This window comes from Bombyx mori, chromosome 7, assembly GCF_030269925.1.
Source record: "Bombyx mori chromosome 7, ASM3026992v2".
NCBI lineage: Eukaryota > Metazoa > Arthropoda > Insecta > Lepidoptera > Bombycidae > Bombyx > Bombyx mori.
Genome location: NC_085113.1, coordinates 13,791,386 through 13,818,886, shown reverse-complemented (window position 1 = coordinate 13,818,886; position 27,501 = coordinate 13,791,386). Strand labels below are relative to the sequence as shown.

The window sequence follows — 27,501 nt, the reverse complement described above, 5'->3', positions numbered from 1 at the left end:
CTTCTCTTGTTCTTGTCCCCTTGCTCCTCGAGTGCAGTGTAGGATGTGGTCGGTCGGCAGGCGCTGGAGGCGGCGCGGCGGCTGGAGGGCGCGGCGGGCGCGGCGGCTCGCTCGGAGCTGTGCCTGGACCGCGCGCTGCAGTGGCTGCAGCAGCCGCCGGCGCCGCCCCGCCTGCTGGCCGAGCTGCGGGAGCACCGCGAGCGGCTGGCGCACGTGGCGGCGCAGGTGGAGGCGTACCGCGCGGCCGGCAGCGCCGAGGCGGCGGCGCGGCTGGCGGAGCAGCTGGAGCACGTGGCGGCGCGGCTGGCGGCGCTGGAGGCGGCGGAGGCGCGGGGCGGTGCGGTCCCGGGGCGCCTGCACGCCGCCACGAGCCGCCTGGCCGCGCTCACCCGGGACTGCGCCGCCGCGCTGCCGCTGTGTGCCGCCGCGCCCGACGCCGTGCGCCAGCAGCTGCGCACCTGTCTGGTGAGTTCTCGACCCCGCTCCCTACAGCTGTGTGCTTGTAGTAATAACATGCAAATCATAGAACCAGTAACGGATGAATTAAAAGAACACTAAAACACGAACCATCGCAGTGCGCGCAGTACCGGAGGCGCGGCCCGGGCGGGGGGAGGTACACCCCACATAATGAGGAATAAGTAGAAGAACATACGCTATAATTGGGAAAAATCTTAAAGATGTATTGTGTTCATTTAGATTCAGAACCTGCGTTAGAGCCGGCTACAGAATGAGGCCCGGCTGGGGTTATGATACAAACGGGGGTGGTGCGCCATATGGATTACGTGATTGGATCTCCCCGCGTCGCGTCACATGCCATCAGCTGTGATTGGTTCCCTGTGTCGTACACGCGCACCGCTGCAGCAAACTACACTCGTCCAATTTTATTAACTTAAATATTAGGTGTATTATATATGTTTATTAACTATACATTTTTTATCAAATTCATTTATTCTTCCAGGCACCAACTTCTTATGGATAATGTATTTTAGATAAATGTACATTTAGTACCACAAATACATATATAAACTTTTTAGTAAAAGTTTAGGTTATTTGTTTTTTGTCTTGAACATTGAGCAATACTCGTTCAAAAAGATAAGTTAACAAATTCCTTAGAAGTTTCGTAGTTCTTGTCTAAAGTAGCTGTAAGATTTTCTTATAAGCTTATAAATTAGAAATAGGTTTAGGTATATTATTCAAATAATTTCCCGGGCACCAGAGAAATCAATGAAAATCATCTAAAATCTAAAGCTTTATAATATAATTTCATGTATTTCTTCCATATCCGTCGCCACATGGGAAAAACAAATTAGTGGTAAAAACTCGACAACATACCTGTTCTACAAAAAAATGAATCAATCGATAACCTTTTGGAAGTCGGCTATAAATAGGGTTATTTCTGACTATAATACGAGCGAAACTTCGGACAAAACTATCAAAATTTTCAAATTCCAAATTTAACAAAGTTAATTTAATAATAAAAAAGATAGTGCCTGAGTGATCCATATAACTTTACCCTATGTTTATTAGTGGTAGGACCTCTTGTGAGTCTGTACGGGTAGGTACCACCGCCCCACCTATTTCTGCCGTGAAGCAGTAATGCGTTTCGGTTTGAAGGGTGGGGCAGCCGTTGTAACTATACTTGAGACCTTAGAACTTATATCGCAAGGTAGGTGGCGCAGTTACGTTGTAGATGTCTATGAGCTCCAGTAACCACTTAATACCAGGTGGGCTGTGAGCTCGTCCACCCATCTAAGCAATAAAAAATAATGAAAAACCCTAAGTGTACGATGCGCAGAAAGCCTCCCACTCTTTTGTCGTTAGCTCACGACTTGTTCCGATTACTCTAGATTCAAACGTTTTCGATTGACCAACAAATAGGGCTCCGGTAGGAAGCTCCCACATTGTTTGAATTCAATTCAATCTACAATACAATACTTGAACTTCCGGCCTTTCCCTTTGCGAGGCGTTCAACTGGTCAATCATGGAACCATTCTTGATTCTCATTGTAGTTTATGCAGTCTATAAAACCTTACATATCAATTCCGGCTTCATTTATTTATAACAAAAGTGATTATACGTCAATGTTAAGTTAATAACCTAAACGGCTACTACTATGCACTTGCTCGTATACATGCACAGTATTAATGTCATGACAACAGTTGACAAGTAAAATACCTAGTCAGGTCATAAATTCTGTCACATGTTTAATGTAAAATAATTGAAACAAGTTTATTCATTATGTAACCATTCATATACCAAAATGAACTTAACAAAACATAGATTCTTATGACACTAAAGTTTATTCAAAATGACCTCCGTGATTTTGAATACATGGCTTCAATCTGCGCGGCCAGTCGTCTATCGCAGCACGAACGAGGTCCATGTCAATATCGGCGGCTGCCTTAATCAAGGATGTCTTGAGTGACTCCAAATTGGGATGAGGCTTTGAGCACGCCTTTTCCTCCAAGTTTTGCCATATCTTGTAATCTAACGGATTCAAATCTGGACTGGAGGAGGGCCAGTCTTCGTGCCGGATGAAGTCGATTTCACGCGCCGCCAGCCAGTCTTGTATGCTCTTCGCTCTATGAGCTGGCGCCGAATCTTGTTGGAATACCCAGTGCCTGTTATTGAACATGGTATGAGAAACAGGTTCCACAAGGTTCGTCAGGACTGTATTTTGATACACAACTGCATTCGTTTTTACACCTTTCTCACAAAAATGTACCTCTGTTAAGCCCCAATAAGAAACTCCCAACCATACCATGAGCGAGGATGGAAAATGACCTCGTTGGACACGCGGAATACGGTTGCTCGCTTCTTCACTACTGTGTGCGTACACCTTATCATTTTGTTTGTTGTAGCTCTCTTCTACGGTAAAAAATTTTTCATCCGACAAAAGAATTTCCCGATATTTTTTCCCGCGTACCGCTTCAACAAAGCGCGGCATCTCTTTAGTCTCAGGTCCATTAGACGAGCATTCAAACGATGTCCTGTTTTTCTTCGATATGCCCGAAGCCCTAAGTCTTCATTTAACACCCTTTACACCGTGGTTCTGCTTAACCCCATCTGAAGGGCCAACAGTTTTTGCTTACGTTTGGGATTTCTTTGAATTCGCGCCTTCACAGCTTTTATCACTGCTGGAGTCCTAACAGACCGAGGGCGACCACTTCTTGACCTGTCATCTACACTAGAGTCTTCATTGTATCGTTTGATGGCACGATAAACGAATCTTTTGGTTATATTCAAATTTTTCAGTATGTTAAAAATTTGAATTGGCGCGTAACCGCAACGATGCAACGCAATAACTGCAACACGGTCTTCTTTAAGCGTCCACTCCATATTTAAAAATGAGTAAAATTCTAAAAGTATACATTTTTATTTTCATGAACAATTCGAAATTCGAATTCAATAAACTTTTTTGTGGCCAGCATTCTAAAAGAAAAGTTTTTACTGTGTGACAATACTTATGACCTGACTAGTTATATAGTCCGATTTAAAGAGCGCGTATGAAGTGGTGGGTCGGGCTCGCAGCGTCGCGTGCCGCCGCGCGGATTAGTGCACACGCACCGCGCGGACGAGCCCGACAGTCGCAGCCCTCTCGATCTATCGATTGTATTTGTGAATTAATTCATCAAATTTAACATTACATACTTATGTAGTCTTCAAAAACTCCGTTTAATTTATTGGTGTAGATATTTTTGGGGTCGTAGTAAAGGGACAAATGAAATTCAACTGATAATGATGAATAAAATTCTTAGTGTGCATTGAGAATTATTGTTTTTTATCAAATCGTTCATATGTAATTTCCACGCGCACTCGTGCGTCCGCGTGTCGCTCGCGTGCTGCCGCCGGGCTGCCGCCAGTCCGGCGCCGGCCGCCCCGCCGCGCGATGTGCTGGGACTGTCTCTACCTGCTCGTAGCGTTGAGCGTCGCTCTGTATAGATGGCTCGTACGTTGAAGAGTAGCAGTTCGAGATGCATTCAATTTTCATCACACAGTTGGATTTACACGAGTTCTTATCAAATATATTTTTCCATACAGAAATTCTACCGCACCCTGAGCGAGATGAAGTCAGAGGTGGAAACGATTATAAAAACGGGCAGGAAGATGGTCGAGGAGAAGTCCGTCCCCGAGCCCCACGAGTTCTCGAAGAAAATTGATGCCCTGAAGGAACTGTACAACAAGCTCGGCGCGCAGATCACGGAGTCCAAGACCAAGCTGGAGAATGCGCTGCTCACCTCCCGCGAGATCCAGAGCGACCTGCAGGCGCTGGACTCCTGGCTGCGCGGCCCCGACCTGCGCCCGCAGACCCTCGAGCTCGAGATGTCGCGCATGCAGGCCCTCCGCGACAAACTTAACGCCAACTATCGGGAGTTCGCGGCCGACTGCGACCCCGCCTACCTGCAGACCCTCACCCAGCAGGTCGACAGCGTCAACGAGCGCTGGGACCGACTCAAGAAGCGAGGAGACAAGCCGGGAGACCAGCCGGGGGACCAGCCGGGGGACCGGGCGGGGGACCAGCCTGCGGACCGGCTCGGCGCGCTGCAGACGCTCCTGGACGACATCCAGCGGGAACTGGAGACCGCGGACACCATCACGGACGCCAAGCTCTGTCTCCTGCAGAACGAGCTCCGAGCCAGAGCCGAGGAAGTGGAGCAGCTCCGCGACCCGCTGCTGGCCGCCCGCTGGGAGGAGCTCCTCGACAAGATCACGGTAAGTGGAATTGTTATATGGCTTGCAACTTCGTGAGGTCCGCTGCACATTTCTTCGTTCATTCAAAACTAATCAGAGACGAGTTCGAGTATTTTTCATTTAAAAAATATTTAAGTCGCGTCAACAAATGCCTTGGGAAGTTGCACAACCGGGGTTTGCTTCCGACACCGCTGTCCGCACGCACGCCGCCGGGCGCGGGCACACACATAGGTGCCGGCAGTCGGCGGGGGCCGGACTCACGCTTGTCGCACATCATCACCGCGTCGCTTGGGATCATCTCGCAACCATCATCTCATCCAGCCTGGGAGGGCCGCCTTCGGACTAACGCTGTAAATATCGTGTGCCGTAACACAATAACCTCCTCCGCCACAGATACAGTTCGGTTTGTGCTTGCAGGCGGGGCCCGCGCCGCCTCCATACGAGAACGTTACCGATACCATAAAGCGCCGGCTGGAGAGCCCCGCCGACGCTCCCGAGGCCGACAAGCCCGAATTTAAAAAGTCTAAAATACCGCTCGCGCTCAAGAGCCCGGCGCCCATTAAAAAAGAGATCAAAGAGGGGGGCAGCAGGAGCAGGGGGTCCTCTCTCGAACGAACGAGGACAAAGTCGGAGAGTCCGATGTCGGACAGCGTGAGCAGCGCCATGTCCGTGGACTCCATGGACCGTCGCTCCGTGAGCTCGCTGCTGGGGTCGCAGCCCTCCACCCCTGACGCTCCCCACGCTCCTGACACTCTTAACACATCTACCAAAGACAGCAGTACATTTAATCTACTTAAGGACAGCGAACTCTTCACTCAGATTTCTAAAAACAAAATTGAACCCAAAGAAGAAACGGCACAGCCGCCCAAAATGAAGTCAACCCCGTGTCACGTGGTGGCGGTTAAAGAACTTGAAATAGTAAAAGCCACGGTCAGCCCCGCGGAGCCCGCGGAGCTCTGCCCGCTCGAGGCCACGGACGCCGTCGTAGAGTTCATTCCGCAGAGCGCGGAGACTGTTGACGTCATATATGACACCGAGAACGAGTCGGAAGCAGAAGAGCAAGCCGACCGCCATGCCGTCCATCTCGGTTCCGAACCCAAGACTTTCGTCGTCGAGGTCAAGACGCTTGACCAGAGGATGGAGCCGACCCTCGGTATTCTCAAACGGAAGAAAAGTTTTAACGAAGAAAGCATCAAAACTATGAAAGTGGAAGACGTTCCCGACCTCATACCCAATACGGAGAAAGGGGAACGAGACGGGTACACGAGCACTCCCCCGCCGACACCGCTGGACGAAGAACCCGCTGAGCATCCTCTAGTTTACGAACTTGCCGTCAAGCGGATCGAGGACCACAAGAATCTTCACCGAGATCAAGTCAACGAGTACTTGATTCTCGACGAGGTGCTGCCCGGCGACCGACCCGCGCCGCCCTCCCACAGCCACGGGCCCGGCGACCAGCCCGCGCCGCTCGGGACCGCTGACAACCATCCGGAGGAACTAATTTACTCTGAAGTTGAAGACACTGTGCAGGTAATGACCAGCGTGGTAATGAAATTTAAAACACAAGAATAGGTGCATATGTATAGTAAGATTAGGGTGCGACACGACATATTGATAAGTGGACCCGTGTCCGTCTCGCGATACTAATCGATCGCTCGCACGGTACAGAGTAAGGTACACTTGTAATCTTCAAAGATCCGAATGACTTCTTGAATTTTCAGTCCCGTCTTTCTGCTTCTGAGTTTGGTGACAAGGAGCCGTTGTCCACTTCGACTCCGATCAAACAAGAGGAGAAAAAGAAGCAGGTTCAGGTGGTGGCCATGTCGCCCAAACCGTCGGGAGCGGACCGGGAGCTGCCCAGCCCGCCGCCACAGCTGTCGGTCAAGTCCCACATACCCGTCAGCAAGGAGAGATTGAAGACTGAAAAATATCAAAAGACCGAAGATGTCCAGGTACGTTTCTCGATTTCACGCTGAATTCTAATAATCCATTACAGCTCAACTCTGCACAAATCTAAAGGAATAGAAAAACGGTTTCATTTCTTTGGTTGTAACTGTCGTGCACGCCGACTCCAAGTATCAGTAAATCCTGTGGACAAAGTTTCTTAATGTTTTTTTGTTTGATTTTCATATATTTTCACTATATTCAAACTACTGAATTTATTAACATTTTTGAATTTGTGTTTGATTGAATTAATTTCTACTGACAATGCCTTTGGAAAGTTCATTAAGTTTGGACGCTAACAGCGGCAAGACATGTAACTCAGCTTTTGAAAGGCAACTGAGGTAGCGCAGTCGCATGGCGCGCGCCCGCAGCCGAACTCAACACGTTCGAATTAATCCAACGCCGCAACGAGGCGACTTGAACTCCTTAGAGCATACATTAAACAACGGTTTTTAGTGTTATAAGAAGAAACCTATACAAATGTTCAATGTGTGTAAAGTCGACTTATTCTCTTCTGTCAAATACATTTATTTCTGATTAGTTTTTACAATTTATAGTATTTTTCGATTTTGCCTTTCTAAAGATAAAGCCAAATAAACTTAATTGCCGCCGCGGTCGTTTACACTAAAATTTAGCCTTAATATTAATTTCACATTCCTATTGAGGTTTATATGACGGTACGGTTAACAGTTGACGCCGAGTCCACCGCCGTCGCCGCGCTCGGCGGGGAGTGCGGCGGACGGCGCGGCGGACGGCTCGGCGGACGGCTCGGCGGACGGCTCGACCGACGGCTCGACCGACGGCTCGACGGACGGCTCGGCGGAGAGTGTTTCGGAGGCGGCGGTGCAGGGCTCGTCGGAGCTGGCTCAGTTCTCGGCGGAGGCGCGGGCCGCACTCCGGCGCTGTGACGTCACGCTGCTGACGGTGGCCGGCGTGCACTCCGAGCGAGACCCCGCCAAGAGACTGGAGGTACCTGCTCCCTGTCCTGCCTCGACTTCATCGCTCTCTGGAACTTGAATAGTGTAGTCAGCTAACAGTTGTCAATTGATTCCCGGCGCAGATCCTGAAGAACCAGCTAGCGCAGCTGGCCCCCGAGGCGGCGGAGCTCATCTCCCGCGGCGACTCGCTGGTGTTCCGCACGCACCGGGACGACGCGCTGCTGGCCGACTACCTGCAGACGCACTACCAGGTACTGCCGGTACACTCGACAACTATAACGCAACTTAACAAACACCTCAAAAATATATAATTTATTAGGGTTTTGTTGTCTCACACCGGGCGTTGTTTTCTGTTTAAGGACAAACTTCGCAACAAGTGGTCCATCGTGATGGCGGAGATAGAAACGAAACGCAACCAAGCCCTGCGGGCCGAGGACGACGTGGCGGAGCTGCACAAGCTGCTGGACGCGCTGCAGGCCTGGCTGCGGGAGCGCGAGGCCCGGCCGGACACTTGCGACGTGGACGCGCTGAAGGAGCAGATGTCGGACCGGGAAGCCGACGCGGAGCGGCTGCAGGAGCTGTGCCAGGAGCTGAAGGCGGAGCACGTCGGGTACCCGGAGAAGAGCGTGGCGGACGCGCTGGCGGCCTGGCGCCGGGCCCGGGACCAGCACCACGCGGCGCTGCTTCCAAGCGAGCAGAAGAAGCCGGTCAGTTGTCATTCTCGTAGTTGCATTCTTACGGTGATTCTTCTTTAGTAATACTTGTTTATGATCCATGAAGCTTGAGCTCCTCCGCCCGCGCCGTTGCTTCATCCAGTTCCGTTCCCAGGAGGAGCAGCGCGCCCGCTGTGCGCTGGCCCGCGCCCGCTGCGGCCTGCGCGCGGCGCCGCTGCACGCGCGCCCGTACGACCAGTTCCCGCTGCAGGAGGACGCGCTCGCCGTACGTACGCGCCGACAACCGACCTTGATAATAACTATTTCATATGTAGACTGATTTAAGAAACTCGCTAAATATTTCGTAAATACTCACTGTATTTATGTGATAGTAATTGAAATTGTCAACGTTTTCAAATTGTGATGACATAATGAACAGCAGAAAGAAAGTGAAACCGTTGCCTCGAGAATTTATAACCGATGTCATGGAGCTCGGGTCACCAGTGTTACGCTCGTTAATTAAATAACTGCTCCCGCTTTGAGCTGAACTTAGAGTATTGTTTTGAGGTTATCAATAAATCCATAAAGTTGACATTTGAGTCGTGCAGACTAAATAAAAATACAGGTTAAAGTATCTGTTCCAATAAAGCCAATGATAACTACATATGTAGACGAACCAAAGCTAAACATATAATTAATAATGTTTCTAACAACAGATTATTTTTCAATAAAAAATCGTAATTTTATTCAGCTAGCCTGCCTATTATAGTTTATTTAATTAAAAAAATTGTCTATGGCCGGACGAAGCTGCAAGGGAATGGGCTTGAGTTTGTCTCGTTAGTTGCCCGTATGTAAACAGTACGTACTTGTGCCCCGCCGCCCCGCCCTCCCCGGGCGCCGCGGCGGGCGGGGCGGCGGGGCTCCGTGCTCCAACGCGTCTGGTGCTCCACAGCGCGCGCGCGAGCTGCTGGCGGAGGCGGAGCGTGCGGTGGCGGCGTGCGCGGGCGCGGCGGGGGCGGGGGCGGGGGCGGGCGCGGCGCCGGCCCGCACGCACGCGCGGCTGGCGGCCGAGCTGGCCGAGCTGCAGCGCCTCTACAGCGAACGACATGGCAGGTCAGCAGCGCCCGGCCTCACTACAACACACAATACCGTGCTGCCGTGAAGCCGTGGGGGACGACAAATACCGTCTTATTGACACGATCGTTGTCCCCGGTCAAACCCAATTTTTTTCGATAAATATCTATCCTACTAATTAATTATTATTATTTTAATTATGACACTAGGGTTAACCGACGACCTAGCGACAGGCAGGTCGGACCGGCCTGTGGTCTGCAGTGGGCAGCTATAGGCCGAGATGCTGATGATGCTATTAATGAAACCAAAACGTTTTACGATAAGCTGTATTGACGAGTCCCTTCAGTTGGCGCGGGGTGTGTGCGCAGGTGGAAGTCGTGCCAGGAGACGTGGACGTCGCTGTACCGCTCCCTGGAGAGCGCCTCGAGCTGGCTGGACTCTGCGGAGCGGGCCCTGCGCAGGGCGGACGACCCCGCCACGCCCGACAAGGACGCCAGGCAGATACTGCGGGACCTGGAGAACCAGGTGAGCCCCGGGACACAGCGGCGCAGCTGTTGTGGGCCGGCACTAGCGAGTGGCTTGTCGCGCAGATGTCGGCGCGCGGCGGGTGCGTGGAGGCGGCGCGGCGCGCGGGGCGGCTGGTGGCGGGCGCGTGCGGGGGCCGGCTGGCGCGCGACGTGCAGGCGCAGCTGGACGCGCTCAACCGGCGCTGGCGCGGGGTGGCGCGCGGGGTGGCGCGGGGCGGGGCGCGGGGCGGGGCGCGGGGCGGGGGGCGCGGCGCGAGGGACCCCGTGCGGCTGGCGCGCGACCTGCTGCACGACACCACCGCCAACCCCTCCGACGCCACCAGCCTCTCCATCCGACTCTCCCTCGTCAAGGTATGTACTGCACTTTACATCATTGCAAATTTTAATTTTAATTCGACGTGTAACATTTACATTCGAACCCGGCGACAACTGACAAGGAGACCTACTAAAATGCAACTTTATTAATAATAGTCTGAATCATTGAAAATTATATCGCATACCTCTGGCAGAGTTCGCACATCTTGACTGTACATAATTATGCATGTCCTGTTTTCACCGATCGCTTGGAACCTCAAGACCTATGAAGGAACTTTGGTCATCTGTGTTTTGTACCATAAAATTTATGGGGAATACGCTAAAAAATAATTTGGAGTTATTTATCATCTCTATTGGTGGTATGACGACTTTTAAGTCTGCACAAGCAGGTACCACCACCCTGCCTATTTCTATCGTGAAGCAGTAATGCGTTTTGGCTTAAAGAGTGAGGCAGCTGTTGTACCGATTGTTAAAACTGAGACCTTAGAATTATTGTCACAAGGTGTATGGCGGCATTCACGTTATAGATGTCCACGGACTCCGCTAACCAGATGAGCCGTGAGGTCGTCCTCACATCTAAGCAATAAATAAATAAATCTCTTTGACCACGTACCAGCCGCCATCGGAGTAGAGTTCATCCCCTGTACCACTAACTGGAGCCTCTGCGTTCGTCTACTGCGGGCTTCTAGAGACGCCCCAGGTGACCGATTAATTCCGTGAAATGCTCAATCGAAGTCACCCTGATGTTGGACGCAGCGGGAGGCCGCGTCACTAGCGTTGTCGTTAAGTGATTGCTTATTCTGTACGAGGCTTGGAACATGTGAGGGCATCATCGATGGCTAAAAAAACCACGAAAGGATTTGGCACGTACGTGTACACACAAACCCTCGATAGGCATCGATCAAACTGCAGACTCATCAGAGTAACGAGCGCATTGAGGAGCATTTGTAGTTAATACACCGCGCTATCCATGATCCCTGGAGGTCTATAGTGCTAATGATACTTTGTTGAGAACACAACTGCCTCTCCCGCGCTCCACAGCGCTTGCGCAAGCGTAACGCAGAACCAAATTTTGAAATAAACAGCAAATATTTTGCGATTGTCTAAAGTACTAGATCCCGATCATAGTAGAGTATACAGATATAATATGTACGACGTTACAACGTTCCGAGTGCGGTGAATGAGAGTGTACAATAGCGCACAGCAGACAAATTAATGTTCTGCTTGTAAGGATTCCATGCGTAGTCGTCAAGGCTGGCCTGTACAGTCGGGCGATGTTTCATCGTTGTATGCTCCGGGCACCGGCCGAGCAGAACGACCTCACTACGCTTTAATGTTATTGTGAACTTGTTCAATAGAGCCACTTAGCCCACTGAGTTTCTCGCCGGATCTTCTCAGTGGGTCGCGTTTCTGATCCGGTGGTAGATTCTGCGAAGCACTGCTCTTGCTAGGGCCAATGTTAGCAACACTCCGGTTTGAGCCCCATGAGCTCACCTACATGTTAGGGCGAAGCTAAAATAGCCTATCTAACAAAAGGCTATCAATCGGCATAGGTAGGAGAAAAAAAGAGTTACAATTCAGTGAGCGGTCCGTCTCCAACGGCGCGTCGAGATTGTGTCGGTAGCGAGCCTTCCGAGTAATAATGACCGACGCGTCAAGTGACAATGTTCATGACACAGAACACGAGGACCGTACTGGGGGAACATTATCGTTCTAAACCGTCTTAAGCAGAAGGTTTAGAACGATGTATCACTATATAAAAATAGGTATAAACAGTTTACCATTTTTCTTCTTCTTCAACAGATTGATTTTTTGTTCACTAGCTATTGACGAGCTAGTGTGAAAAAAATATATACATTAATTATATTAGGAAAGATTACGTTTATTGATAAGAGAATAAAAGAGGAAATTTATAAGAATACAAAAACATTATGTACACGAATCTTAAGGTGTTCTTAATTATATTATGTTACCATTACAGTTACACACGTTTGTAACAATAAACTGCGGTACTAGTCAGCTCTGATCAGAGCGGTGGTCTAACGTAATGAAAGGCATGCGTCAGGTTACCGGTGGCCCCCTGATACCACAACGTGAGCGTTTCCTTCTTCGTTGAGACCTCATGAGGAGGACGTTTCCATTGCGAGCTGTGTCCGAGCATGTTGGCGCGGCCGCCACGCCGCTCGGCCCAGCCAGACCATTACCTAAATGTCAAATTTCGAATACGTAGAATGTAGAAGCTGTAATTGCTTTGATTTCGTTTGTCGTTGGATCTAAAAGTAAAACATCCAAAAGTCACGTACAGCGTATCAGTTGGTATAGATAGATCTATCTATGTACATGCTACATATTACATGAATTGAATTTTTTGTGGATTTTCTAAAAATAAATGTTTAATATTGTTCGCGGAGTGTGTCCACTGCGAGTGCGGACCGAGCGCCGGAGGGCGTCGTGCGTGCTGTGCTGTGCTGTGCTGTGCTGTGCCGCATCTAACTAAAAAACTACTAGGACTATGTTGTTGGCTATGTCGGCAGTTCAATATCGAAGGAGTACATGCTTAGTAAAATATAATTGGGTGCAATACGGAAACGAATGCAACGAATTGTCGAGGCTCTAGTCTCCAGCACTTGGAACGTCTTGCGTCTATTTCTGAATCCATGAAAATATTTCTGTCCCATCTCTTGTTTGTACTACGACTCCAGAACGCGACAACGACCGACCGCCCGACACACGAATCTGTGTGTTTTGCCGATTAATATAAAGCCGCTTTTGGTGTAAATACTACTTTAATTTAGTGTTTATAGTCCAGCATATGATATATTGGGTGCGCGGGCTCGGCGAGAGGTCGGTCGTCATTTCCGTGAGTGAGTGTGGCGCGACTGTTGCGCGACTGCGGCTCGGCTCGTGTGATCGTTAATTCGCATTTCTTGATGTTAAGAACTTATTTCCTGACAATTTGCAGAGACTAGTGTATAATTTATTGAAAATAAAACGTAAGTGTGATCGTTACTACAGGTATTGCACATTCGATCAAAATACAAAAACTACAAAAAGCGCGTGTTTCGATAATCTGTGTAATTTCTAGCAAACTGTTTAATAATGTCCCTAATTCAATCCGTAAAATTTAACCGTAAGCGTTCGTGAAACCGTGTTCATTTAAAAATGTGATGATCTGCACGTACTCCCGTCCGCACCGGCCCGCGGACCACACCACGCCGCCCGGTGCCGCGGTGTGGTGGTGCCGCCACCCGCGGACGACACTGTTTGTTACGACGTCAATTAAAGAGGGTCAATAACATAAGATCGGCTTAATGTAATATTGGTAGAGTTACACTCCTCACAACGATCGATCTTTATATATAAAAATGAATTGCTATCCGTTAGTCTCGCTAAAACTCGAGAACGGCTGGATCGATTTGGCTAGTTTTAGTCTTGAATTATAATATTTGTAGATGTCCAGAGAAGGTTTAAAACGTGAATAAATATGAAAATGATCGGAATTAAGTAAAACAACAACAAAATTGTTTTTCCTTTGATGTATTATGCTTTACGAAGTCTGCCGGCTCCGCTAGTAGTTTTATAATTTGGGTGTTTGTCATTAAGTAAACCATAATGTACGTGATGTTATTTATATATGAAGGAACGTAGAACAGCACTGACACTCTACGTCAATATTTTTATATTTAATGCAGAGTTCGTCTCCCGGGGGGACAATTAAAATTAACACAGCGATCCATAAAATTGTAAATTCTTTATTAAGTAAAACAAATATTAATAGAAGATAGGTTACATCGTTAAGAGCTCGTCGGGGTATCACTGGCCCAGGCCGAGACCGCGACGAGGGGTGCGTCCACAATGGCGTCGCTTCGTGCTGCGAACTAATACTGGCACAGCTGATTGATGTGCGACCATTGTGTAGCACCTCCCCCCTCCCCGCCCTCCCCGCCGCTCCCCACTGCACCCCGCCGCCTTTACTAGCCTGTCGATGGGCCGATGTTAGTGCCTGCGTAAGAGTGCATACGTACTATTAACTGCATGCTGCAAGTGTGCATACGTACCAACGGGCCGTTATCAAAATCATCTGATTTTCATTGATGGTTAAACCTTAGTAGAAACTCTCGTCACCAAGAAAGCCTTTATGCGATCTTCCTGTGGAAGTCGTTATGAGCCTAGGACTGTGTCGCTGTGCAGGCGCGCGAGGAGGAGTTGTCGGTGCTGCTGCAGGAGATGGCGGCGCGGCGCCCGCCCCGCGACCAGCACGGGGAACAATCTGATAACCTCTACAAGGAAGTCGAGAAGGTATGCATTCTATTTTTGGAACGAAGTTCCTTATGGGACGATACGGAGGGGTAACCTAACCGGAAAAAAACGTCCGTAACGTAAGATTTTTATTAGTAATGCACACAGTGTACGACTTAACTTTGTAATAACGTACAAAAAATAACATATTTTTTTATCATTCAATGACCACGATCTCAGAGCGTTCGTTTGCGCAATACACTAACTCTTATGCAAACAATCGTGAATGAAGTGTACCACAATAAGTTCGCACGTTACTGAATGACCGTGGGTTGTTGCGAAACCTCCAGTTTTATTTTTTTTATACCTCGAATAGAACTTTAAATTAATATTTTTATAATAAGGAACTTCGTTCCTATCCGGTGTTCCATGACACCACACATCTTTTTATTGCACTGATACAAACGGGTGAACGCGCTCGCGTCCTACTTCGTGTTAAGTGGTTACCGGAGCCTGTAGACATCTCAACGTGAACGTTGTTACAATGAGCCTTACCACTAGTAGTAATAATAGTATGTAGTGTTGTGGCTAACTGACTGATCCATCGACGACACTCGCACACACACACGCACACAAGGAGACTGCAAGCTGCTGCGGTCCTCGAGCCGACGTCCAGTGTTTCAGGGCCTCTCTTCGTGTGCTTAATACAGCATCACGCTGCACGGCGCTTCCGTCGATACTCTAGTGTTCTTATCGCAATCATCAACAAATATCCTTTATTTCCTAAAATATTTAATGATTTAGAACACAAAAAACAAGTCTCAAATACGAGTATTTCCTGAACTCGCGAACACTGTACGCATTACGAACCGGCGGCTGCTGGGCCCGACGCGTGGTTCACTCAGCTCACGCAGCCTGCGAGTGGTGACGTCAGCGTGACCTGAGAGTGACGTCTCTGACCCTTGCTATTTTTTTGAAACCACTTCCGTATATATGTATATGTATTTATATAGATAATTGTAACAGATTTTTCAAATGTACCTAATCATGTTTATTAGTATCATCGGAAGTAAACAATCTTACGGTTTACCCGATTGTAAGTGGTCACACACGTGAGAGCGCTTCGGCAACGTCGCGACAGTAATCCGTTGGTTGCACTCAGACGCAGGCCAGCCTGGGCGCGCACCGCGAGTTCATCACCAGCAAGCTGTCGGCGGTGAGCAAGTACAGCGCGCGGCTGGATGACGTCACGAGCTGGGTGCACGAGACCCGCACGCGCCTCAACATCGCCGCCGACCTGCCGCCGCCGCAGGCCGCCGCCGTGCGCGCCAACGTCGCGGTAACCCTCCACCACCCTATCCCTGCTATATATCTTAAACACTAGGCAATCAATGGCACGCGGGGTATGTGGGACTTGACAGTCTGCAAATTAGGGCTGGTCGTATGCACCGATACTGATTACAAGAATTTGAGTGCTAATTCTAAGAGAATAAGATACATTATATAGTTAGATATGATAATATTTGAGCGTGTCACTACAGAATCCGCTGGTAGTAGTGACTGCATCTCGAGTGTCCGCCCGTGTATGTATGTTGACGGGTGTGTTGTTGTGTGCGGTAGCGCGCGGTCCAGGAGCGCTCGAGCTGGGTGCGTGACGTGATCGAGAACTACAACAACCTGGAGCGCGAGTGCGTGGCGGCCGCGCACCCCGTGTGTCCGCGCCTCGCGCTGCGCCACCTCGCCCTGCGCGCGCACTGGGACGACCTGCTGCCCGCCGCCCCCAACCCCCCGGGTGAGCGCCCCCCGCCCCCTCGCCTCCATGTTGCTAGCTGCAACTTCACTGCACTGCAGTCCCGCCGCCTGTCCCGCCGCCTGTCCGTGTCCCAACATTTGCTCAATTGTTTCAAAAATGTACAAACACGATGTCATAAATATATATATGTATATATAGTTCGTACAGACAAACTCTCCTACCTTGAATTTTCATGCATTGCGATAAACCTCAACAGTTGAGACATACTCTGGGGCAGTAATGATCGGCGAGCCTGCGCCCTGTGCAGTGCTAGTGTACAGAGATGACAGACTCTAAGGGCTAACCAGAACACTTGGCCCGACTTCTATGATATACATATTCATTATCTATGATCTAGTCAGGACTTTTGAAAGTCCAAACTTCATACCTTTATTTAGAAATGAATATGTCCCTTGTGATGTTCTTTCGGAACAGCTGCCGTGTCGCCATTATCTTTCATTCTTGTTCTGGGTCAGTGAGTCCCGTCCGTATTGTCGGAGCCATTGGACTCATTCAGAGTTATCTCCCGGTAGACATCTCTGCCCCTGCCCTGCCCTGCCCTGCCCTACCCTGCCCTGCCCTGCCCTGCTCTGCCTTGCCCCTGCCCCTGCCCCTGCCCTGTCCCTTGCGAGTCTCAATTGATGAACGTCCAATTATTGTATATGTATGTATGTATGTATGTACATAAGACCCTTGACGAAGAGGCTCGCTTTCAGTCTAAAACACTAAAATGTCAGTTGGGCGAGTTTCGTAATGTGAAATTTAAATTACCATGTGTCCATTGCCTCCATATTATAATATTTACAGACATTGTGTGTGGTTGTTGTAAATGTTTGTGATTGTACAATAAATGGATTGCACTAACAGCTTGTTTCATTGACTAACACCGCGGTGCCGTGCGGTGCGGTGCCGTGCGGTGCTGTGCCGTGCTGTGCCGCGCGGTGCCGTGCTGTGCCGCGCGGTGCCGGCGCCGCGACGTCGCGCTACTAAGCTAATTGTTTGTTGCATGGGTGATGGGTTTGCTAACACTAACAGTGCTAGATTTATATAATAGAGAATGATAAAATAATGGCCAATAAATACATATTAATCAATTTTCGATTTTCTCTGATGTAATTATTCTCTGAATTATTAATTCGACATTAAATGTTCTTAAAATACTTAAAAATTGTAAAATTTATTTTCTAAGCTTTTTTATTAATGCTGGACCAAACGTGCGGAACTTAAAGGGGTAGTCTGCTACACCGGCTCCACATGCGTGTGCCATACAAGTGCCCTTGGCGCCAGCAGCCAACAGGCGGCGTGAGGCGAGGGAGTCTCGAGCGTTGTTTTTAAGACGATTGTAAAACGTATGTGGACGTATCACACAACACGCCCACGCGTCCAGCGGACACTATCATTATAACTAGAAATGTGCAATACCTGGTCATCGACAATGAAGTTAATGAATCAGCAGTGAGCGCGGGCGGCGGGGACACACCGAGCCACTCCGAGCCACTCATTACACGATCAACATTTCCACAAACCGCAAAGTGTGTCGGTTTAAGTCCCCAGATCTTGTTTGCTGAAGTCCGAGACAGTGCCCTTGATGTACGCGTTCAGAGGAACACACGTTAAACAAACTTTTCATGAAACTCTCGAGCCAAGCTGTACGTTGTGCACTACACGCAGTATGAAGACCGGCCCCGCGCCGCCGACACAACTCTAAACGTTACTTAAACTTTATTCACCATCCACTCAAACCGAGTGCAGATTACAGAAAATATAAGAACTGTTACCAGAAACCTGTGTCCCGAACTTCGAGTGCTGCTGACGGGATTCATAATTTATACTGGTTTTATTACAAATAAATTTTTTTAACTGAGACCCGCTTAAACAAGGTTGACATTGCTAACTGCAACTGCTGCTGTTTGTGCCAACCTACTGCTAGTTCACACTGCAAACTGCTGCAGTAACTGCAGCCAGTGAGAAGACAAAGCGCGGTAATGTGCTCCACATAAAATAGATTATCTTTAACTACAAATGGACGCTCTATTGTTAATGGTCTACAAAACAAGATGACAACATAAATCGAGACTATGAACTGACTGGCGTTATTTCTCTTGGTGATTGATCCGCCAATGTGAGAGGCTGCAGAACGGTGACTTGCAGATCGAATGTACCATCGACAGTGCCAGGGCCGCTGCCTGCAACACCGTAACTGCGCACGTCCATTTTAAAGCGCACATCGCTTGAAAAGTTTGTCAATTTGCCACCAAAAGCTAACAGGTAGATTCAATTGGAAGCTCTGGTTACAATTTATACGAAGTCGAGGAGGAAACTTCGGAAGATATAAATTTCTCAACTTAACTACAAATATATATTAAGACCTCATTAGACTTAGTTCAAAGCGTCGCTTGGTGTATTTAGATAATAATTCATGTGAAAGAATCAGGGCGGTGTCGCGCGTCACTGCCTTTGTTCTGACCGCGCCGTCGCCGTGCGTCGCTCCGGCCGCCGCTCTGTGTGCACTACCACGAGAACACAAATGTGTATACACTCGGGCAGCAGTGCTCCCCACATAGACAAACTTCTAAGTCTGCTAACCATGTTGCCCGGTAAATCCGTCCTCGGAATTTCGATGCTGTTTTCGCGGTCTCCTCTACACGTTACCGGGGACACCGCTTGCATTACTGGTAAACCTTAGTTCCCCCGCCAAACTTATCGTTTTGTTAAATAGCTTTGAGTCAAAAGAAGCGGGAGCGCCCTCAGCGTCGTCATGTTGCTGCGTGCTGCTGCCTCTGATCACCTTCCTCTTACACATGTAGGTACATTCGGTAGAGACACGTTAGAGTCGATACTTTCCTTAGCTCGTATTGATAAATTGGCTGGTCTACTAGATACGATCTTAGTATATAACAAGTCATCAGTAGAACGAAATCGATATGTTCCAAGTGCACGGGTACTTGATTTCTTTTGAATGCCCATTTAACCGGTGGACTGCCGATTTCATACATTTATTTGTCTAATCTAAACAAGAAACTCTTAGATCTAAATGATGCAACTATATCCTGAAAAAGAATGCTTGGGATAAATTCGAAGCGTCCAGTAGTAGTGGTCTGAAGTTAAAGATGAAAACCAGAATAACAAAGAATGAGGCACTGTGTGACGTCACTCGCCGAGATATCTAGGACGCGCCACTCTCTGCTCATTACCAGACTGCTCCGTCTCGGATCCGCCATGCACAGCCGTTAGTTGCTGAACAGTTCGTATTGTTGCTACATTTTTGTGATAGTGAAACTTCAAACATGCTCACCTTACTACTTGTATTTGTTTTTAAACTGAAATTCACTTTTATTGTATTATATTTGAAATATTTGTGTTAAATCTATGATACTTGTATTTATGTATTATTTAACTTCCATAGAAAAGATCGAAGAACTTGCGGGTCTTTAAGAACCTCTGGGTCCAATAAGAGGGCTCTGCGTACTTGAACATACGATGCTGTATGTTCCATAGGGAGCGATCTGAATAACTGCTTGAGATGATTCCGTGGTCTACTTTGTAAGGGCGAGTTCATCTTTATTGCCCAGGGACGTGTCACTTCGTACATGGACAGTCCAGACAGACAGACAGATTCAAGTTATCCGTGTTGCACTCGTGTGTACTGATTGAATAGTATTTTGTAAAGTTTGTGTAATTAATATATTTACGTACATTAGGAGGAGAGTATATCAGCTGTAAAGTCGTAACGAAGGCTTACTTGAATAAAAACATTTCACATTTAGATATTGAAGTAATGTAATGAGATGAGTGATGCTTGAATTAACGTCTTGCTAGTCTGCTTATACGAGTATTCACTGTTTAACAATAAAGCGTGGTTGAGATTACTCATTAGCGACCTGTTCAGTGTTTGGTATTGATAGCAAGGGATGTGTGCTGTGCATTACCCTCCGCGAACCGCTGTCTTGTCTGTTGAAGCTTAATAATTGAACGCTCATTGTGGTGAAGGTGAATGTAAGTACATTATTAATATAATAACATTGGTGTGTCGGTATGGCGTACTAACCGCACTTGTTGTGATGGACTAGCTTATACGTTTATACTAATACGTTATTTAGTTTATTTGAATTTAATTTGTGTATATTTCCGTTGCAGGTAAGTGTCGCAGAACGCACACAGTCTGGTAAGGACGCTTCTCGGTGGACGTTTAGTTCTGTCTGAGAGACAGTGTTGTCTCAGCCAACATCGTTATTGAGCGATGTTTGTACAACGCTCTCACATTTATTTGTACAATACATTTCGTGCTGTTATTTTCGGGGAAGATACTGGGGGTGTTTGAGAGTTTACCCGATTACGGACAAAACAAGGAAGGGTTATGATTTAGGAGTTTTAGGACCGTACATCCGTACGTGTTAGACTACTGTTTTTTTTTTTTTTTTTTATTGCTTAGATGGGTGGACGAGCCCACCTGGTGTTAAGTGGTTACTTGAGCTCATAGACATCCACAGCGTAAATGCGCCACCCACCTTGAGATATAAGTTCTAAGGTCTTAGTATAGTTACAGCGGCTGCCCCGCCCTTCAAACCGAAACGCATTACTGCTTCACGGCAGAAATAGGCAGGGCGGTGGTACCTACCCGTGCGGACTTACAAGTGTCCTACCACCAGTAATTACGCAAATTATAATTTTGCGGGTTTCACTTTTATTACACGATGTTATTCCTTCACCGTGGATTCGAACACCGGTGCAACCGCTCAACACGAATGCACCGCACGTCTTATCGTTTAGGCCACGACGACTTCAAAACTCACGTGTGACTTCAAGACTGTGTCAATAGATACGTCTTACAGTGCGTTTGTCGCAGAGAAAGTTATGTGTCAGTATAACTAAGATAATATAACATATTTTAATTCGTGAATATTGCCTCGAGACATGCGTGTAGGTGTGCTGTAGGTTTTCCTCTGGATGAGGACTTGCGTACGTGACTTGCTTACATAAGTATTTTCTGTAACCTGCAACAATATTGACTGGGTTAATGGTGTAGGTAACTGCTTAAATATACTTATGGTGCTGTGTGCCAAATTTGAATTAATAAAAAGTAGATTTTTTTCATGTTTCTACAAACCACAAAGAAATTATGTATTAAACTAGAAAATATAATTTATGGCCAAATGTTCTCAAAAACGTAAACTGAAGCTAGCTGCTCCGACAACATGTTCTATTTTATATAAGTCATTTCAAAACTAGCTTTGTCAGTATTAGCTTTTTCGACCCCCTGTGAGCCAGTAGCCCCGAGCCTGTTCTGGCTCCGCCTTAGTCTGGGGCGAGCTCACGGCGCTCGGTGTGAGAGAATTTGCTAACATCTCCTGGATTTAGTTTTGTTCTGATTTAGTGTATTTTTTATATATTGTGTTGTGTAATCGAGCTCACGGCCCATCTAGTGTTGAGTGGTTAATAGAGCCCTTCAAGCCGAAATGCATGAATTCTTCGCGAGGGAAAGAGACAGGATGGTGGGGCCTAGCCCTGCGGGCTCACAGGACACCCTATCACCAGTGAATCTCGGTTGGTGATAGTTGTACGCTTGTGTAATACCTGGAGAACGTTGCTGTTTATTGTCTGATTTCTGTCTCCCTACGACACCCACGGGAAGAGACGGGGTGGTGCTATTCTGGACTGACACCATACAACTAGAACTTTCTACATGCCACAAGGGTTTAAAGACAGTAGGCTGTCTTTGAAGCGATTTAGTACCTATATAAGGCTAGGATTCAGCGGCAACACATATCTTTAATCTAATAAACATCTGCTGTATTGAGAATTCATCACTGAGCAGAAAATGTACAGATATTTCTGTACGTTCGCTTACAAGTTTTGCGAGTTGGATTCACTGATTGCGTTCATATCCTTCATAATGCTGCGTAACGCGGGGACGAACTCTAGAAAAATATTCAAGATTATAGTTTTGTATAAAACTGCTTTAGTATATATTTTATAAAATTATTATTATTTATCTTAAATTATTTATCTACTGGTGGTAGGACCTCTTGTGAGTCCGCGCGGGTGGGTACCACCACCCTGCCTATTCTGCCGTGAAGCAGTAATGCGTTTAGGTTTGAAGGGTGGGGCAGCCGTTGTAACTATACGTGAGACCTTGGGACATATATCTCAAGGTGGGTGGCGCATTTACGTTGTGGATGTCTATGGGCTCCAGTAACCACTTAACACCAGGTGGCATGTGAGCTCGTCCACCCATCTAAGCAATAAAAAAAAAATTAGCTCCGCATTTGTACACGATTTTTACTTTGCACTTTTTTAAGTATCATCGAAGATGTTCACGGATGACGGACATACAAAGTCACGCATCACTAAACCCGCTATTTCCCGTTTGATATTCTTTTAAGGGTATATACGAACTGGTGGTACACTGTGATCATCAACTAGTAGTCAGTAACACTGCAAGGTTAGTAAATAAACGTCTCCCCGCGGCTAGTTATCCGGTGCCAGTACATCCCTGGTCATCTCGTAAACTGAGGGCTTCCCGACCGCCCCCGGCCAATATCACTCGCTGTGTTAATATTTCAAATGCTTTTTATGAAATTGCTCTCCGTGCGACTCCCGTCCTAACCTAATGAGTGTGCACTAGACCTGTACATTATTTAGTATCTTGACTATAGTCTAGCTCGTTTCACAGCCTGTGTTACTGGGCGGAACGGCACTAGTCCCGTATTGTACTGTATATCGGCTGTTCCACTCCTTAAATTAGAATTTAAATAATTACTGCACTTACTACATGACTACACACTACTAACTAAGAAATTACTTAAGCAGCTTATTAATTATGTAGTTTGCGGGTTTATTAGTTTCCAAAGTGACGGCATAGAGAGCTTTTTAATATTTCAGTAACATCGATCTAATTACTTTGACCTGTTTTGATATCAAAATTAATTAAAGCCTGAGAAACCCTACTGTACTACATCCCGTATTATTACATATATTACGTGTGTACCCGTATGTGATGTTTGTAACAATATAATTGAGATGAGATTGTCTAATATGAGCGTCGAAGACGTTAAGCGGCGTCGCGTCGCTGTGAACCAGTAGCTGCGGTCTCTGCACAAAGCAAACATCGCTGTGGATGGTTGTAGACAATACTGAGACAGTAAGCTTATTCAAATAAATAACTAATTTTGTGTAAATAGGTATAGTATACAAACTATACACAAATTAATTTTAATACATGACTGCTGTAAGATCAACTTTCTTACATATAGGGTGTTCCAATGAGACATTGTATTTTAAATAGCCTGCCATTTTAACAGCTGCCATAAGTTAAGCTCAGACAGTACTTCAAAGATGGCAGATAAAAAATACGCAATATGTAACGATGGAAGACAAGTTGAACTTATTAAAAATCATTACAAAAATTGAGTAAATTTTGCGGACATCGAACCAAATTAAAGCATTTGCTGAATTATCGTGTAGCATCTTTTCCGCCAGTAATTGTGAAACTGGTAGTAAAAGTTGAGGTGTTGGAACACGTTAAGGATGTGTAATATCGAACTCGTGAATATCACTCAGGAATAACTGGAACTATTGATATTGTAACATTTGTAACCCGTTGTGTTGAGGATTTGCCCGTGCATACATCATACGTCGACTCAAGTCCGAGTTTGGTGCACTGTGGCGAAAGGCACCCTGATAACATTTAATTACAACTCAGGGATGCTTGAAGATGTGTAATGTGTATTTATATGTATTTATACAGGAAGAATACAATATTTAGTACACGACAGTAACAGTCGGAGCACAGAAGGTGAGATATTGAAATTATCTAAACAACTAAATTAGGAATTTTGATGATAATCATTATGCAGTCTCATAAAACATGTGATAGCCACGCATCAGCAGGCACAAGGGAAACCCAAGTTTGTCCATTTCTGGTGAATCTTTGGCATTGGGCATTTCACAAATTTCATAGGAATTTCATTTCATCAACAAATTATCTTGAGTGATGAGGCCTATTTTCACGTGGGAGACTACGTTAACAAGCAGAACTGTCGCATTTGAGGCTCGGAAAACCCAAGAATAAAATTTAAAAAAGTCTCTATCCTCAACTCCTAACTTCTCTGGCGGTGTCATCGATCTTACTTTTTCGGGAATGGATTGCGCTATCAAGCGATGAATAATAATTTCGTCTAATCTAGTCGGAAATGAAAGATATCGATGTGGACGATGTTTACTATCAAGAAGACGGCGCTACGTGCCACACAAGGAACAATAAAATCGCTCTTTTGCGTGAATAGTTTTAGGAGCATGTGACATCTTGAAGAGGCGTCACAATTGGCCACCGAGAACTTGAGATTTAACAACTTTTCATTTTTTTCTTTGAGGCTACGTAAAATATAGGGTCTTCTTTAGTGGTCTACAATCGATTCAAGACCTCAAAAGTTGAATTCGTGAAGTTATCGATGACATGCAGTCCCAAATGTGCGAATAGATTTTTATGGCACACCCGCCTCTTTACAATAAAACAAACACCTGATGATTTCGCTTAAATGGGATAATTTAAAACAGTGATTCCTTCTCAGAACAGACCTAACCCCGATGGCTAAGCAGACACTGAAAATAAATGGAAGTTAAATAAAAGCAATGGTTCCGTATCGCATTGATACAGCCAAGATCGTACACGCGACTATCAAGTGTTTAATTAAGCAGGCGACTCGTACATTACGAGGTACTTCAACTCGTAACGAGTCGGCGCTCAACTGTTATACGCGACGCAACAATATGCCCACAGTAGTAACACTGGAATTGTTTCATTCACATACCTTAGATAGTTGTTGAAATTGATTATAATATTGTTGAGTATCTTTGGGATACCTACGCGGCAGAAGAGTTCGCGGCCCGCCTCATGAGTAGTGGTCACCGCCGACAGCGACGCGGGTGCTGCGGGGCACGACCATGTCGCTGGTCGCTGCCCGGCTTGGAACCTCAATACTCTGTTTACGCCTTGATTGATTAACTACAACTCATGGGACACAAACCAGCATATTGTACATCGTCTGCTATAATAGTACGATTTAAGTTGAAGTTTTTGTTTTATAAGTTTGGTGTAAGTGGTATTCGGAGCTCATGGACGTCGACAACTTAATTGCCGTCGCCAATCTTGAGACATGAGTTTTAAATCTTAAGTCAATTTATAGAGTAGGTATAACAGCTACCCCACCCTTCAAACCGAAACGCATTACTGCTTCACGGCAGCAATAGGTAGGGTGGTGGTTCCTACACTTGCGGGCTCACAAGACGTCCTACTACCAGTAATTACGGAATTTAATTTTTTTGCTTGTTCGGTTTTTATTACACGATGGTTTGCCTTCACCGTCGAAGTTAATCGCGCAAATTTGTTAAAATAATGCTACTCGTTGCAATTTGTTTGGCAACAAATTGTCTGAAGGAATAACTGGTCAGGAAAATAATGTATTTAAAAATCATTCTTTGAAAAATAGCCACAGAGAGAGTCCTGAAGTGTGAAGGGTTCTTCCCTGGCCCCGTCTCCCCCACTCAAGGACTCTCGTCGGTGCGAGACGCATGCAAACTCGAGCTGGTGTAAACCTAAGGCTTCACTGTGAACAGTTAGGGTTGGCATGCAGCCAACAGCGAGGATACGACCACTTGGAACATCAGTCTGATAATTTAGTGAAGAATATATCGTCACAGACAATGTAGACATCATCGACAACTTCGTTTATGTACAAGTAGGTATTATATTTTCGAGATTTCTTCTACTTCCACGCACAGTAAAATTTGCGCGAATTGGTCACGTAGATCAGATCAGAGACAGTAGGTGGGCCCTCCATCATATCTTATGAAAAGAAAAATAATTCAGCCTTCAATAATGTATAATTCATAAATAATTATTGTGGAGTAAACTGGATTTTCTTTTAAATTTATGTATATTTATATGTTTGCATCTTGTACAGTGTGTCCGCTTTCTTTTGTTGTGATAGTGAAATTATTTATCGATAAGCTTAAACAAACTGATAGATGATTTGATGCGAGTTCGCGACGCCTAGCTGATCAACGCCTGCTCATAGATGCTGGTCGGTAATACAAAACATAAATTCTAAAAGCGCGATCAGAGCTCCCGCCTCGAGGGTTCCGGGTGCAAGTTACGTCTCTCCACACTCGAGGCCGCGCAACCCTCCAGAACTAATATTGTTCACGTGTTGTGCGCGCGTCACTAACACACGCACAACACCAAAAAACGGACACTTAAACAACGCAAATATTATAAAAAAATTTGGCCGAGCTGATTATGTTCTCTTCACTTCTCAACTTGCAAATACATTGTACAGCTGAATACAATAGTAATAAATAAACAGAAGTCATTTAAAAACAAAAATATATTTATTAACCGGATAAATTGCGATTATGGATTCATTAAAAACAGATATTACTGTATATTACTCATTTTGCACGTTAAGAAAAAAAATGATCTGTGAGATCTAATCATCAATCAACTAACAGATCACTTTAATGCATTTTTAGAGAACGGTCGATGTTTTGTAAACGTATTTTCTTTAATTACATCAAAAATACTTTGATGTGTCTAATGCTATAGTTTTTCTTTACTTGTCCTAGAAGTATTCAGTGCTTGTAAAATTTTGTAAAAGTTTTTGTAAATGACACAAAATATTTAAATATTCATTGCGTTCCCTCAGAAACTTGAGACTTTGATGTCTTCCTTTCGCCGTAGATTTCAATATTTATCAAAAATCTCAACGTGAAACATCTCGCGCAGAGAAGTTTTTCTGAGAAGAACGGAAGTGTTTGAAAGACAGAACCCTGAAAAAATACTTTTGTCAAAATCTGAAAAAATTATAAGTAACATGCCTACTAGCGGTGATCCGCAGCTACACACGCGCTACGTGAGGAGTTAAGGCCGCGGCGTGAAGATATAGAACATACATACATTCATACAAACATATAACCTGCCACAGGACACGAGCTTTAATACAAAACAATTTTCGAATCTTGACTAACATGTTGAAACACATGAAATATTATAGTTTTGGTCTATTGAGTTACTTCAAACAGTAAAGTATATATTATATTATAGTGGTCGCGATAAGTCCGCGGACAGACGAGGGATTTAACGAACGAGAATTAAACAGAAACAAAACGCGCATTTAAAGAGATTCCATTGGAAAGCTTCCTTTCGCAAGTTTTTATAATTTCCGGGAGCAAAAGCTCTGTAAAGAGTTGAGCTTTTCCTGTGCTCACATAAATTAAATTCTTCCGGCGCCCCTCGGACGCTTATACGTATTACAGCTCTGTAGAAAGAT

At 46.1% G+C, this 27,501-nt stretch overlaps 1 protein-coding gene across 4 annotated transcripts in view; it reads left to right on the top strand.

Moving 5' to 3' along the window:
* The window catches only part of LOC101738393 (dystrophin), a 513,865-nt gene that overhangs the window by 47,952 nt on the left and 438,412 nt on the right, over positions 1–27,501 (top strand). For 3 of the 4 annotated variants that reach the window (XM_038012113.1, XM_062669469.1, XM_062669470.1), the window contains 14 exons: positions 61–465; positions 4,042–4,713; positions 5,110–6,222; positions 6,414–6,644; positions 7,327–7,605; positions 7,697–7,825; positions 7,934–8,281; positions 8,403–8,513; positions 9,180–9,340; positions 9,670–9,826; positions 9,892–10,179; positions 14,335–14,442; positions 15,545–15,721; positions 16,003–16,174. In XM_038012113.1, the coding sequence (XP_037868041.1) occupies positions 61–465; positions 4,042–4,713; positions 5,110–6,222; positions 6,414–6,644; positions 7,327–7,605; positions 7,697–7,825; positions 7,934–8,281; positions 8,403–8,513; positions 9,180–9,340; positions 9,670–9,826; positions 9,892–10,179; positions 14,335–14,442; positions 15,545–15,721; positions 16,003–16,174 (4,351 nt within the window). The remainder of the gene's footprint in view (positions 1–60; positions 466–4,041; positions 4,714–5,109; positions 6,223–6,413; positions 6,645–7,326; positions 7,606–7,696; positions 7,826–7,933; positions 8,282–8,402; positions 8,514–9,179; positions 9,341–9,669; positions 9,827–9,891; positions 10,180–14,334; positions 14,443–15,544; positions 15,722–16,002; positions 16,175–27,501) is intronic. The other variant, XM_062669471.1, reaches the window with a different exon arrangement.